This window comes from Desmodus rotundus, chromosome 6 (genome assembly GCF_022682495.2).
Source record: "Desmodus rotundus isolate HL8 chromosome 6, HLdesRot8A.1, whole genome shotgun sequence".
Lineage (NCBI taxonomy): Eukaryota > Metazoa > Chordata > Mammalia > Chiroptera > Phyllostomidae > Desmodus > Desmodus rotundus.
The window spans coordinates 125831075-125847234 of NC_071392.1; the positions used below are offsets into that span (position 1 = coordinate 125831075).

Below are 16160 nucleotides of genomic sequence, written 5' to 3' on the forward strand. Positions count from 1 at the left end.
GAAAAAAAGGGTTGGAATAGCTAATATATAAAGAAGTGGTCCCATTAACATTTCCATGTTTATAATATATCTCTCTCTCTGCCTTCTGCTGTCACTAAAGCCTAAATCTTGTAATATACTTTTTTTTTTCATCATGCACTGCCTAACATGCAGAACAGCTTGATAAATCAAAAATCAAACCTTTGACTCAGTTCATTTTCTGGCATAAACTTTCCCAGATACAAATTTGAACTGTAGTCTGCCCAGACATGTCCTGATACATGATTCCTTGGGAAGGTAAAAAGGTTCTCAGACTTCTTTCAAATGCTTCTTAGCAAGGATTAGAAGCAAAAGTATTCTAACAAAGTTCCAGTAGTATGTATTCATTAAGGTAATACTAGATGTCATAATAAAAAAAAAAGGTACCAAATAGAAGTTTATTTCTCACTCACATTAAGTCTAATTGGCAGTGATAGAGAGTGAAGAGGGAGATGGTAAGGACTCTGCCTCACACAGTTATTCAGGGAACCAGACTAACGAAAACTCTGCAATCCTTAGTATGTGGCTCCTAAGGTTACCTTGGCCATCAGCCTTCAGATGACAACAGAGGAAAAAGAGAAAGAGATGGATCGTGAGAAAGGGTGTTATAGGCCAAGCATGGTAGTGGCACATTTTGCTTCCACCCATTTCACATTGGTAGAACTCAGTCAGGTGGCCACATTTGTCTACCAGGATTTTGGGAAATGTAGTCCAGCTGAGAGAAAGGGAGAAGGAAAATGGGTTTGACAAACAACCAGTCTTTGCCACATTGGACAACAGGGTTAAAATATTTGAAATATTTGAAAGGCCTGAGTGACTGATAATAAAAGCTATTATTTTTGCAAGTGATCCTTTATTTTCTGTCCTGTTATCAAATGATTTCTCTTTTAAAAATATTATTGTAATACCATGTGATGAATGTAATGATAGTGTTATGCAGTGAGGACGTCTAGCCTGGACTTTTTTAGAACATAAAGCCAGAGCTGGGTCTTAAACAGTGGATGTTAAGCAGGCAAATAATATATTAATATGTATGTGGAGTAGAAAAGGAGAGGTGGCAGCAGAGGAGAGTTTAAAAAACAAGTGAAAACTGAAGAAATTATGGAAGTGGCAGTATGAGTAAAGGTTTGAGGGGGATAAAAATCAGGGTGTAACATTCTTACAGAACGAACCTGTGGCAGGAGCGGGGGGCGGTAAGGTACTGTTACTGAATGGACCCCTCTCTCCCAGGGACCCTCTGTACTAGATTCACCTCGCCTGCTGCCCTTAGGAATTATGGATGGCTCTCAATGCCAGAGTTTGGTGAAAAAGAAAGGAGCTATTTATTCAAAAGTTATAAAGACTTAGAGTAATGACTTAATGCCAAAAGTTAAAATCCCAAAGTCCCTTAAAACACCCACAAACACACACAGTCCTTCCTTCTCCCTTTGCCCTGGCAGACCAGTCTCAGAACATGCCAATTGGAAGTACCATCCTCCAGAAGAAAAAAACAGAAGTCTGCAGCTCACTTCTCCTGGTTCCTCTCAGTCATCCGTGCTCGGCTGGCAGGCCTCCCGAGGTTCCCAGCACCATCAGCTGTGTTGCTGCTGATCTCCAGTTCTTAATCCAAAATCATGTGGCATCTTCTCATGCCCACCAGCAAGAGTCCTTTCACCCCTTCCCTTCCCTGTAAGGTCTCACATTGTCCCTGTCACTAAAATGGCATTGTCTCTCCTGCTTCCTAAGCCAAATGGTAAAGGGAACCCCAAAACTGTGTAGTTCCTCCCAAAACTGTGTGGTTAGCCCCAAAACCACATGGTTAGAACCCGCATGGTTGCTGGCTGCCACTCTGTATCCCCATTCCCGATTCCTTCCCCAATTGGCTACACCTGCCAGCATTCCCCTATTTTTTTCTATCTTTTCTGGGCTGCCATAGTTAGTCTGGGCAGGTGTGGCCCTGTGGCATGGGGGGAACCATCTCCAAGCTCTCACACAGGTGCTGTAACCAGGGGAAGCTGCCTCCCAGTTACATCAGAAGTCACTCTCATCTCCCTGGCTCAAAGCAAGGCCACAGCTACTTACCATATCTATGAAGCTAGCCAGCTGTTATAGATATGTAAAATAATCATTTTTGCACATCAGATATGAAGCTGACCAACTGTTGATATGCAAAATAACTCTCAATGGCCCTGCTCCTTGTGTCCTGTCCCCCAGTTCAGATTTGTGGAGGTGAGGATATCCTATATTTTATAATTCCTCAACACCCCAAGTTCTGGACCCCATTACAAATCCCTCTTTGGGGGGACCTGGCTGTACCCCATTACAAAATAAAAGCAGTTTGATATTGTTTAAGCAACAAATGGAAGACAGGAAATCAGAGGACTTTAGACAGCATTGTCTCCTATGCTAAAAAACTTAACTTTATGCTGAAAACCAACACTTTTGAATAGAGATTTGTCATGGACTAGGTAAATGTATATAAAAGGTAATAAATACATTTGATACATGTGCTGGGTTTCCCAAAGTTAAGTGAATTTTCTTTTCGGTATTTTACTAATAGTCAATAAGCTGAGTCAATCAGCAAATACTTATTTAGCACCTACCATGTTTACAATGAGGAGAGAGTGATGAACAAGAAAGATATCTCCCTTGGTTCTCACATTCTAGATTATGTACACTGTGAAGAATACCCAAGAGTTGCAGAGGTATGTAGCCTTTCCATAACTCTTTTTGTTGATGAGCATCTCTAGGGAGCACTCTAGCAACTGCAGATTTGGGAAATGTGGATGGAGTAAAGAGAACACCCAGGAGGTGATTACAGTGGCCCAGGAGAAAGGCTGATGAGCATCTCCCCAGACGCTCTCAGTTCTATCTTGGGGATCTTTCTTTCCATGCATTCCTGCTGCCTTTATCCTTCCAGCCCTCATACTTCCAGCCTTTGGTCAACTGACTTCTTATTCATGAAAGCTTCATACCGCTTCCAACCACTGTTAAACACATCTTCCTCCCAGTTCCCACAGTATCATAAATGTCTCTCTGGTACGATTGTCAGTCTGTAGTCTGTCTGTAAGAATACCCTGTCTTCTGGCAGAGCATTTGGAAACACAGACCCTCAGTAAAGCTTGGTTTAGTGTTGAAATAGGAATGAAATAACAATGAATATGTTTTAGATAGACATAATGCTGGAGTTTTAAAGGCAATGTGAAAAAAATAAATTTTAATTGAAGTTTTCATATATTAGTATATCTCAGCAATCTGAACAATTTGAGTTGACTGATCATGTATCTCATAGATAGGAGGTTTCTACCTGGAGTGTATCATGTAGAACATCATATTGCAGAGTGTGCCTATAAGTTAATATTAATTATACTAGGGGTGAAATCTACGTTTCATAAAGCATTTCTAACTACATGACATAAGTTAGAAATATGGTGGTTAAAATACTCATACTTTAAAATCCCCAGTCAACTTTAAGACATTGAGTAGTCTTCCAATAAGGAAGAACTGCATACTCTCATCATTCTTATATCACTTCACTTTCATGAGCTTTGGCATTGCTTTATTTGTATAACTTCAACCATATCTAATGACATTCCAAAGTACTTTAGAAGAGAAGTAAATGGCAACTCACATATTTTATAGTAAAAGTGGAGAATTCTACTGAGGAAAGAGCTACTTTACATTTTACCTACCTTCAAGGATAATAATTTGTGTGTTCATGTGCTCGTTGGCCATTTTTATATCTTTGGACAAATATTTATTCAGATCCTTTGCCCACTTTTTAATTGAGTTATTTGTCTTTTTATTATTGAGCTGCAAGTGTTCATTGTGTATTCTGGATACTAAACTCTTATTAGATATATGATTTGCAAACATTTTCCTCAAATATTGTGAGTTGTCTTTTCACTTCCTTAATAGTATCCTTTGAAGCACAAAAACTTCTAAATTGGATGAAATGCAACTTACCTGTTTTGTCATTTGTGCTTTTGTTTTCATATCTAAGAAGGTGTTCCCTTACTCAAGGTCATGAATACTTACTTCCATATTTTCTTCTGAGAGTTTTACTGTTTTAGCTCTGACATTGAGGTCTATGATCTATTCTGAGTTAATTTTTGTGTATGTTGTGAAGGAGGGGTCCAGTTTTCTCAGAGAGTTCCCATATACAATGGTCTTTCTCAACGACCACCAAGCATTCTTTCCTCTTCAACCTCCCATTTCTTCCTCTCCTCTCCTTGCTCTTTCCTAGTGGACCCTCATTCTCCCATTTCTTTCTATGTGTAAGATTGGCCAGGGCTCTATACATATTCTTTCTCTTCCTTTCCAAAATTTCTCTAAAAGCAGCATAATCCATTCTAACAGTTTCATCTATCATCCCTATTCAGATTCAATGAAGATCGTTTACATTTCATAAGTTCTTACTCTGTGGCAGGTGCTTTGCATATATTACTGGCCCAATTAATTTTCAAAACAACCTTTACTAGCTCCAAGTTACACTTGAGGCATTTGAGGGCAAGGTCATACAATGAAAGTGCCCGGATTTGAACCCAGGCAGTCTCACTCCCATGCAAGCGCTCTCCACCTTTATGCTGTATCTCCCATCAAGACTATGCTCCAATTCCACTTTTTTCAGGATGCCAGTTCTAATCACCTGATTTGATGTGATCCTTCCATTTGTGTGATTCTTATGACATTTACTTTTTGCCCTATATTATGGTCATTTACATTCACTCGCCTCCCATACCTCCATATCTCGTTATCCTATCATCTCCTCTAGGTTCATCCATGTTGTTGCAAATGGCAGGATTTCCTTTTTTTTAATGAACAAATAATATTCTTGGGTGTTCGTGCATAAAATTTTCTTTATTCACTCAGCCATCAATGAATACTTAGATTGTTTCTGTATCTTGGTTATTGTGAATAATGCTACAATAAATATGGGAGTGCAAATATCTCTTCAAGATACTTATTTAATGTTGTATGGATATATACTCAGAAGTGGGGTTTTTATTATTTAATTTTTTGAAGCAACTTCATACCGTTTTCCACAATAATTATACCAATTTGTATTCCCACCAATAGTGCACAAGGGTTCCCTTTTCTCCACACACTTGCCAACACTCATTATTTCTTGTTTTTTGTTTTTTATGATAGCCATCCTAACAGGCATAAGGTGATATCTCATTATTCACAATTGCATTATTCAATGCAATTTTGATTTGCATTTCTCTGATGATTAGTGATGTTTAAGCACCTTTGATGTACCTATTGGCCATTTGTATGTCTTCTTTCAGAAAATGTCCATCTGTTTTGATCCTTTGCCCATTTTTTAATTGGGTTATTTAGTTTTTGAGTTGTATGAGTTTCTTATATATTTTATATATTAACCCCTTATCAGGTATATGGTTTGCAAATATTGTCTCCCATTCCTAGGTTGTTTTTAAATTTTGTTGATTGTTTTCTTTGCTGTGCAGAAGCTTTTTAGTTTGATGTCGTCCTATTTATTTATTTTTGCTTTTAAAGACCAAGCCAATTGTCATATAGAGAATTCCACACTGTGGATTATCTGATTGTTTCTTCATGAAGCAATTTACCATGTTCCTCTATCCTGATATTACTTGTGAAATGGAAATTAGATATAAGAGCTTGACTAAATTCTGCCAAAATGTTTCATTGATATATTGAATATTATAATATAATAAGAGTACAAAATGGCTAATTGTTCCAATATTTGTTATGTAATTTTATTACATAGTTAAGGTAGTATCCCCAGGTTTATAATTAAGTAGTAACCTATGCATGATACTTTGTCATCTTGTAAAAACCCAATTCCTCATTGACTTTTCACTTAATGGATTTAACATCTGATGAGAACTTTTACGTTAATCAATTATTTCTTTAGAGGGTTGTAGAATAAAATATACATTTCTGATTTTCTCTTTGGTGATCTATTTCCAAATAGTTGAAAGTTCAAAATTTTAAGTATCATACTTTATTGTAATTAGAAGAGTGCTAACCTTTGATTTTCTTTTGTGTTTTCAGCAAAATGGGAAGCCACATTTTTATGATAAGCCAATTGTTGAATCCTTTGAGGAAGCACCACTTCATGTTATGGTTTTCACTTATATGGGATATGGAATTGGAACCCTCTTTGGCTATCTCAGGGACTTTTTGAGAAACTGGGGAATAGAAAAATGCAATGCAGCTGTAGAGCGAGAAGAACAAAAAGTATGTATGCGCATCTCCCTGGATCTTTGTCAATGCTATTCTTCTCTAAACTATCCTCAGAAGCGGTGACACATGTACAAATCCTAAAAAGGGTGAGGAGCTCAGGAACAACTCAGGGTAAATGCTATTTATTTTCGCCCCTAGACCCCACCCCCTATGTGTTCACAGACTTGTTTTTACAAATATTTATTGAGTGACTAAGGTTTTTTTCATATATTACCATATTTAATTTATGTAACAACCCCATAACATAGATATTAAAATACCATTTTAGAGATTTTTTTAATCATAATGTAAAAACAAGGCACATGGATGGGACTATATACTCTGCTCTTCTAGTTGTAAGGTAAGTATTATTGAAAGAGAAAAGTATGCCTAAATGAAGTGTGAGATTTTTATTTCATGTAGATCAGGGCTTCTCAACTTAGGTGCTATTAATATTTTGGATTGGATAATTTTTTTGGTGTGGAAGGTTGCCCTGTGCATCATAGAATTTTTAATAGCATCCCTGGCCTCTACCCGCTAGATGCCATTAGCTCTCTCCCACACACTTGTGGCAATTAAAAATGCCTCCAGACATTGCCAAATGTCTCATGGACTGCAAAATCACCTTTGTTTTAGAAACACTGATCTAAATATTTCCAATAGTTAACCTATAAAAGTCTATATCATCCTCTTTTCACATACAGCTAACAGAAACAACCTGAAAAATATTCAGAGATACACAAACAGCCTGCATTTTGTGAACATGATTTCCAAACTGGTTCAAATGATTTATGATGCTATGAATCTTTTTTTCCTAAAATTTGATTTGGAATACTGTGAGTGTGGGCATGGATTATTTGATATGATGGAGCCTTAAACACATCTAAGCAAAGCTAAGTGAGACATGAATTTAATGCAATAAGAGAACCTCAAATCCTATAATTTAGCAACAGTACCTATGGTAAGATAAATACTCATTACAGTAATACTTCCATGAACAAATCATGTGGAGTATTTTTTTGGAATTGCCTTGTCAAGTGTGTCACCTTCAGAAGAAAATCAGGCCCAGGTTTATTATTACAATTACTTTCGCTTTTAGTGAGTATATGAGCACATGCTCTATACCAGGTAATGGTGCTAACAAACATTAAAGACAGGTCCTGTCGTCAGAGAATTTGAAGTCTGGTGTGCAAAAACAGACTCACGAGCAAAACATTTGACAAAAAGTGATGATGGGGAAGAGTGTGATATGGAAAGCAGAAATCTGGGTTCTACGATTCCCTTAGGAAGTCAAGAAGGCATGATATTGGGGCTTGAATGGTTAGCAGGAATTTGCCTAGTGAGCAAGAGTTGAAAGAATGACATTCTCAGAAAAGGGCACTACCCGTGCCAAGGTATTCATTAACTCATCAATCAAATCAGATTCTCTTTCAGCATGCATTTGGTGCCAAGCATAGTCCTACAGTTAGGGATGCAAGAATAACAAAGGTAGATATGATTCTTACCTTCAGAGAGCTAACTATAAAACAGCAATTGCAATGGAAGTTGGTAAGAGTTACCATAGAGGTAGTAGAGGATGTCAAGAGAGCTAAAAATGAGAAATATCTAACCCAAACTTGGTAGTCAGTGAAGGCTTCTGGGAGGAAGAGAAAGTTAAATTGAGATTGGAAGGCTGAAGAATAAGTAGTAAAGCAAATGAGAAGGCAAAATGGGATAATGATAGAGCCTTCAGGTAAAGGAAGCATGGCGCAAAATGGTCCAGAGGTAAGAGAAAGCATTGTACATTCAAAGAACTAAGGAATTCCAATGACTGAAGTGTTGTGAGAGTGGGAATATATGGGGAGAAGTTTGTTTGAGAGGCAAGTAGGGGCCAGACCATAATGAGTTTTTATAAGCCATGGATATTTGGTATAAGAACAAAGGGGAGGCATTGAAGGGTTTCAGGCAGAGGAATGTAGATTTGCCGATTACAGAGATCATGTTCACTATCCTATGAAAAAGGGATTACGGAAAGGAAACAGAGACCAAAGAAACCAGTTAAGAGGCTGATGCAGAAATCCAGGTTAAAAAATATTCTAGATGAGAACTTAGCCTGGGATTGTGTTAGCAATAACTGGCATGTTGATAAGAGATAGGTCCAAGAGATGTTTAAGAAGACAGAGATGATTGATGTGAATTGAGGAATTAGAGAGATGGACAGTTTGAAGACCACACCTACGCTTATGACTTGTACAACTGAGTGAAAGAAAGAGGTGCAATTCATTGAAATGGGAAATAGAGAAGGACAATCCAGTTGGAGGGGCAGAGTGGTCAATTCACTTTTTGACAAGTTGAGTTTGAAGAATTGGCAGCTAGATATAGAGGTCCAGACCTCAGGAGAAAAATCTCAGATGGATATTCTGGCATTTTCATTATATCTTGGGCATATCAACATTAATCAGACCCACAGATAGAGATGAGATGTCCCAAGGAAAGTCTATAGAGAAAAAAAAAAAAAGAGGAATGGTGAGAAGAGAACAAGTAACTTTGGAGAATTTAATAGATGTTAGAGATGGAATTCCAATTCTGGACTAGAAACAAAGTGACAATAGAAAAACCTCATAATGGTTTAGGAAAGAGATAATTTGTGCTTGAACTGGGGAAGAGGTAGATGGAATGAAAAAAAGGAACCAATTATAGAGATATTTGGGAGATAAAATCAACAAGTCTTGAAATAAGTACAGAAAATAATATAGTGGGAAGAATGCCAAAGTTCTGCTTTGGTCAGACATGAGGACGGTAGTGGCAAACCCATCAGAATGAAATGGTCTTATTTTGGCAAAAAGATGGTCAGAGACACAGTTTTGAGGATATAAACATTTTTGAATGGTAAAAGAGATCAAAGCAGTTAAATCAAACAGGAAACAATCCAGCAGGCTCCCAGAGAATGTTGCAGGTTTCCCAGGTCCCAGCAGAGCTGATAATGAAACTGGGAAATTGGGAAGAAGAAGCACATTCTTCTTGGCCACTTTCACAAGGACCTCCACAGCCCACCCCTGATACTAGCTGGTCACTTCTTGAAACACTTATCACCAATCTGCCTGCTCTCTGGGTAGAAGTAACATGCACAGTAAATCAGCACATTCCAGAATATTTGCTGGAACAAAGGGTCAGTCAAATGTAAATTTCTCAGGTGTGGCATCTCTCGGCGGCAGGCTTAGGCTTCAGATCTGCCATCTATTTTCTAACCTGTTTCAGTATTTTTGCTCTATCAACTCAGAGTGGCTAGTTGTTTTGGTTTTTCTAAAATATTTCTTACATTTCAAGCAGAACATATTTACATACATGCAAGTGGGTTCTCAGCACAGCGGACAACTCTGAGATGGTTGAGGGCAGGAGGATTATAGAGGGGAGAGTGAAGGGCCAAGATGGTGCAGGTGAACTGAGATGCAGTCCCAGCAGAGGCCTCAGTGGATCCCAGAGTGGGCTCTGGAGATCTGAGGGCCCTTCAGAAGCACTGAGGCAAGGGGGCTGACAGAAATGAACTGCCACCAGATGGGGATTTGACCTTCATTAAGCTGTCAGCTTGTTTAAGTGTCCAACACTCTCAGCATCGGGGCAGAAAGGCGTGCTTTAGTCCTGAACAATGGGAGAGGTGCAGCGCATACTATAACACCCGTCACTACTGACACCCATCAAGTGCAAAAACCACTTGAACCACCTCTCAGGAGAAAGACATCATCACATCAATAAATCAGTGTGTTGTATTTCTTTACAAAATAAATAATTTCCCACTCATTTGATCTCTGTGAAATATACAGCATCAGTCAATTAACTCACCTTAACAGATACTCCTTTTGTATGCATCTTTTTTATTATTTTTCTTCCTTTTGAGGCGATTTAGAGATTTAGAAGCTTTCAGAATAACAGGTGCTAATAAACTGCAATGGCTGCAATCACTATATACTTTTTTATGGAACTAGTTCACTAGACACTCTTTGTCCAGTCTGGCCTCTGTCCTTTTAATACTGCCCCCCACCATGAACTTCTGACATTATTCTTGCTGTGTGTTAATAAGCTATCTGAGGCACAGCTTGAAGTCTCTGGCTGGAAACATGGAATATGTTGCTTTTCAATGACCCCTGGTTCTTTTAGGAGAAACAAGCATTATTCTATTCTAAAAGCTAGTCACTGGGAGAACAAGTTGTCCCATAAGACAAACCAGCCATGCACAAAATGACACCATGAAAGAAGGCACATCCACAAAGTGGTGGTGGACAAGAGTTACTATGTTTTTAAAAATACCATAAATGGATGTTTTTATTTTTCATTACACTCTCTGACTCTGTTCATTTTTAAATGTTTTCATCTTATTTTTAATAAAATTATATATACTTAGGGTGTACAACATGATATTTTTATGCACATAGCAAAATGTATATAAAAATACGTTCAAACTAATGGACATGTCCATCTCCCTTCTTTTTTCTTAATCAGATATGAGCATTTATTTATCTAGTTTCTTTATTTTCTCTCTCACTGGGATGACTTCTGGCATACCAAAACCATCCCTTTAAACTAAAGCATTGCCCCAAATTTACAATCTCTTTTTTCCATTTTGATTTCTAGCCCAAACTCCCTGAAACTGATACCAACACATGAAGGCTCTCATAAAACTTTTTCTGAATTACTTGATTACTAATTCATTAGTATAAATTAAATGAAAAGAATAGAAAAGTCAAAATCTCTTTTCAAGAGAGCACTAAAAGCATCACAAGCCCAGTGCCCTGGTACCTCCCATAGACTCCACCAGCAATCAGAAGACACTGGCAAGGAAAAGAACAACACAGATGCAAGGCAGGGGTTTAGTTGTTTTTTTTTTTTTTTTTTAATGCTCACCTGAGGATAAGTTTTCATTGATTTTAGAGAGAGAGGAAGGGAAAGAGAGAAAGAGAGAAACTTCAATGTGAGAGAGAAACATCGATCTGTTGCCTCCACTATGCACCCTGACAAGGGATTGAACCCACAAACTTAGGTATGTTCCCTGACCAGGAATCAAACCCACAGCCTTTTGGTACATGGGATGACAATCCAACCAATTGAACCACCCAGCCAGAGCAACACAAGTTTTAAATGTTTACTTAATTTCTCCTTTTAGCTCTTAATTTTTAGGAAACTGTATCTTTTTTTTTAAATCAAAGGCAACTTTAGAGTTGAATTGCAATTTATTAAAGATGATAAATTACTCTAGATGAATTACTCTCTCAATTATGCAACTTCTCAAAACACAAAAGATGTTAGCCAATAAAATCAAATAAATATCAAACGCCATCAGAGAGTTAAAACCTTCATGCACAGTCACATTTCGCAGTTCTTATGGTTTATTAACAGGTTCAAGACTCATTCTAATGACAACAGACTGTTGTTATAAAACATCTTAGTTGAAATTTTGTGTTCACGTTAGATTCAGATAGTCCTCAGTGCCCCGGCAAGTAAATCCCTTTTTACTTGGGATTTCTGTCCCATCCTCAGAGATTTTTACTTCCACATAAAAGAAAGAGGGTTCAGCAAGTTGTAGCTATAGGAATCTTTAGGACCCATCTCCAGATGTTCACATGAATTAAAACTTACTGTTTTGCATGCTGACGTAACAACCCGATTCTCCCAGAGACTTTCTTCTGAGTAACTTTAAAGTATATTTCATTGATTATGCTATTACAGTTATCCCAATGTTTTTCTCCCCTTTATCCCCCTCCACCCTGCACCATCCCCCACCCTCCAGCATTTCGTACCCCCCACCTTAGTTCATGTCCATGGGTTGTACATATAAGTTCTTTGGTTTCTCCATTTCCTATACTATTTTTAACCTTCCCCTGTCTGTTTTGTGCCTACCTATTATGCTTCTTATTCCCTGTACCTTTTTTGCCCATTCTCCCCCTTCCCCTCCCCACTGATCCCTCCGTGTGCTCTACATTTCTGTGATTCTGTTCCAGTTCTAGTTGTTTGCTTAGTTTGTTTTTATTTTCTAGGCTCAGTTGTTAATAGTTCTGAGTTTGTTGTCATTTTACTGTTCATAGTTTTTGATCTTCTATTTCTTAGAGAAGTCCCTTTAATATTTCATATAATAAGGGCTTGGTGATGATGAACTCCTTTAACTTGACCTTATCTGAGAAGCACTTTATCTGCCCTTCCATTCTAAATGAAAGCTTCGCTGGATAGAGTAATCTTGGATGTAGGTCCTTGCCTTTCATGGCCTCACATACTTCTTCCCAGCCCCTTCTTGCCTGTAAGGTTTTTTGGTTGGTTTTTTTTTTTTTTGAGAAATCAGCTGCTAGTGTTATGGGCACTCCTTTGTAGGTAACTCTCTCCTTTTCTCTTGCTGCTTTTAAGATTCTCTCCTTATCTTTAATCTTGGGTAATGTAATTACGATGTATGTGACTTGGTATGTTCCTGCTTGGGTCCAAATTCTTTGGGACTCTCTGGGCTTCCTGGAATTCCTGGAAGTCTACTTCTTTTGCCAGATTGGGGAACTTTTCCTTCATTATTTGTTCAAATATGTTTTCAATTTCTTGCTCTTCCCCTTCTCCTTCTGGCATCCCCATGATTCAGATGTTGGAATGCTTTAAGTTGTTCCATCATTTCCTAAGCCTCTCCTCATTTTTTGCATTCTTCTTTCTTCATTCTGCTCTAATCGGATGCTTATTTCTTCCTTTTGCTACAGATCATTGATTTGAGTCCCAGTTTCCTTCCTTTCACTGTTGGTTCCCTGTGTATTTTGCTTTATTTCATTTTGTGTAGCCTTCATTTCTTCCTTCATTTTGCAGCCAAGCTCAATCAATTTTGTGCACATCCCGATTACCAGTGTTTTGAACTCTGCATGAGATAGGTTGTCTAGCTCCTGATCGCTTAGTTCTTTTTCTGGAGTTTTAATCTGTTCTTTCTTTTGGGCTATATTTCTTTGTCTCGGCTTGTCTGTTAGGTACTAAGGGGTGGACCTTAGCTACTTGTCAGGGTGGGGCAACCTTCTTTGCTTTGTTGTGGCACTGTCTGTGTGGGAGGGGTCTGAAAGGGAACAATGCTTCTTGTTCCCCCTCCTGTGGCTTTCAATCATTTCTGCTGCTTCCCACAGGCAGATTGTGCCCTTTCAGGTGCTGATTTGCAGGTGGGTGGGTTTGTGTACATTCTAGGACCCTGTGGGCCTCTCCAATGAACTTCCTATGAGGCTGGGAGTTTCTCTCGCCACCACAACCCCCACAGATTTTTTACAGCTGGGGGTTTTGAGGCTTTAGTTTCCTGTGCTGATACCTGGGTTTCCCAGTTTGTCTCATTCTCCTGCTGTATATGTGCTCAAATGTGGGATCGCCTGTGCTGTCCACTGCCTTGCCTTGCCCTGCGTCCTCCCCACACCCCCTGCCTGTCTCCATCCCTCCTACCAGTCTGGATTAATGTTTCTTTAACTGCGTGGTTGTTGGGCTTCCATGCAAATGATTCTCTGGCAGTTCTGGTTGTTCTTTGTTTTTAAATTGGTTGTTCTCCTTTTGGTTGTTCAAGGAAGTGAGGTGTTTCTGCCTACACCTCCACCTTGGCTGGATGCTCTCGGTAGACACCCTCTTCTGAGTAATTTGAAGTACGGGGTCCATTAAAATTGCTGGGTATGAGATATGATTTTGTCTAATACAAACAGATGGCCCAAGCACTGGTCTTCCTATTTCGACCTGGGTGGGTCCCACTCAGAGAGCTTTATTGATGCTTCTCTAAGAACCTAGCATGTTTGTCAGCAGCTTGTAGTATGGTGATATCAGAGCAGTGCTTCTTAGTCTTGTCTGCACATTGGAATGACTTGAGAAGTTTTAAAAGCTGCTAATATGTGGGCTTTATCTGCAGATATTCTGATTTAATTGTTTTGTGGTGTACCCTGCTTGGTGGGGTTCATAAAAAGTTTCCCAGGTAATTCTCATGTGCAGCCGAAATTAGAAACCAGTGTTGTAGGGCAGTGCTTCTCAAGTTTTCCTGTGCATAAAAACGGTCTACAGATCATGCAGATTTTCCTTTAATAGCTTCGGGATGGGGTCAAGATTCTGCATCTCTAATAAGCTCCCAGGTGATGTCAATACCAGAAGTTGATCCTTCTCTCCAGTATCACATGAGAGCTTGTTAGAAATACAAAATTTCAGGCCTATCTCACAACTTCTGAAGAAAAGTCTTTATTTTATCATGATCTTCAAGTGATGTGGACACATTAGAGTGTAAAGTGTAAGAAGCATTGCTATTGTAGAGGTTCTCAATTTGAAGTTCAGTTATCACCTGTGTTCAGATGTAAATAATGTTCTGAGAGTCAATTTCAATATGGTGTGTTTCCCACACCAACAAACAATTCTTGGACCAGGATGTCCAAGAATTCAGCTAAATTCTGACACTATCTACCCATCATATTATCTTAGTACATTTAGTCACTAGCTCTTCTAGATGACCATTTTATACTTTCCACTTTCTTTCCAAACTTCCAACACTTTCATCCCTCCTGACTTTCAGCTAATAATTTGTTCCTATTTCACTGAAGAAATAGAAAAAGATCAGAACTTCCATATGCTTCCTCAGTCACCACTTACATGAACCTGTGCTGATATAGTTGGCCTCCCCACCACTTCTCATGACCACAGAGTAGATGTCTGGGCTCCTGTCCCAGCCACTGTCCAGTCTACCTATACACTGGATGCCTTTTATCAGCAATTACTCAGTCTTGACATGTTCAAAACCGTGCACTTGAGCTTCCCCTCTAAACTTGTCCTTCTTACAATCTTTCCCAGATCAGTAAATGGCAACTCCATCACTCCAGGTATTCTGGCCAAAAACCTCAGTCATTCTTGACTCCTCTCTTTCTCTTATACCCCAACTCAAATCTGTCCCCAAATACCATCAGTGCTATGATTAAAATATATTTGTGTTTCAACTATTTCTTACTACCCCTGATGCCACCAACTTTGTCCAAACAATTATCTTCTCTTGCCTAGGTGTACCTGTTTTACATGGTCAACCCCTCCAGTCTTTTCTCAACTAACAATCAACATTATTTCTTTAAAACCTAAGTGAGCATCACTGGTCAAAACCCTTTAATGCCTTCTCTTTTTACTCAGAGTAAGAGCCAGAGCTAGCCGAGGCCCTACAGAATGCAGCCCCCTCTAAATCTCCACTTTTATCTCCTCTACTCCTCGGCTCTCTCACTATGCTTCAACCATTGGGACTTCCTACTCTTCCTCAAGAAGAGCTCACCTGTATCTCCTTCAGGGATTTATCATTCCTTCCCCTCTGCTTGGCATGGTCCTTCCTCAGCATGACACTCTCTCACTTCCTTGACTTCAGTATCACTAAGAAGTCAATAACCTTAAATATAACAGGAATCACTACCAGTAAAATCTTCAATCTCCCCAACCAAGCTTGGTTGCAAATACCTTCTGGCTGTTTCTAAAAAGCACATGCACTTTCACAAGGGATGAATTTTTTTCACAATCGTATCTAGCAAAGCACGTCCCGTAGGTCATCCAAACAACTCCAAAATCAAAGTTCTCAAACTATTTGGTAAACTAAAACTATCAGTAAATGTAAAGTTAGAAGATCACAGCCTCCCCACAGTGAATATTCAGTGGTTATACACACACACACACATGTATATATACTTTCCTTTTCAAGAAGGAATTGATGATAACAGGCAGGGTTGGTTGATTTTGATAAGGTAGAGCTTTGCTAATGTATACCAATTAGTCCTAAGCCAATGTGAAGAATAGGTGGTGTATCACCAACACTAATAAAGAACCCTTCCTCAAACTCATGTCTTTGTTTCCTTTTTTTTATTATAGAAATAATGAGCAACAACAGTATCTTTGTGCATCCTTTCTGTCTTTTTCTTGCACTTAATTACACATACGTTCATTTGCACTTACTCTGTCCTTTCCTTAACTTAAATGAGATCATATCA

General features: G+C 38.7%; 1 protein-coding gene across 2 annotated transcripts in view; it reads left to right on the forward strand.

Moving 5' to 3' along the window:
• SPTLC3 (serine palmitoyltransferase long chain base subunit 3) overlaps positions 1 to 16160 on the forward strand; it is a 144213-nt gene that overhangs the window by 25470 nt on the left and 102583 nt on the right. For both annotated transcript variants that reach the window (XM_024559351.3, XM_045194877.2), the window contains exon 2: positions 6037 to 6222. In XM_024559351.3, coding sequence (XP_024415119.2) covers positions 6037 to 6222 — 186 coding nt within the window. The remainder of the gene's footprint in view (positions 1 to 6036; positions 6223 to 16160) is intronic.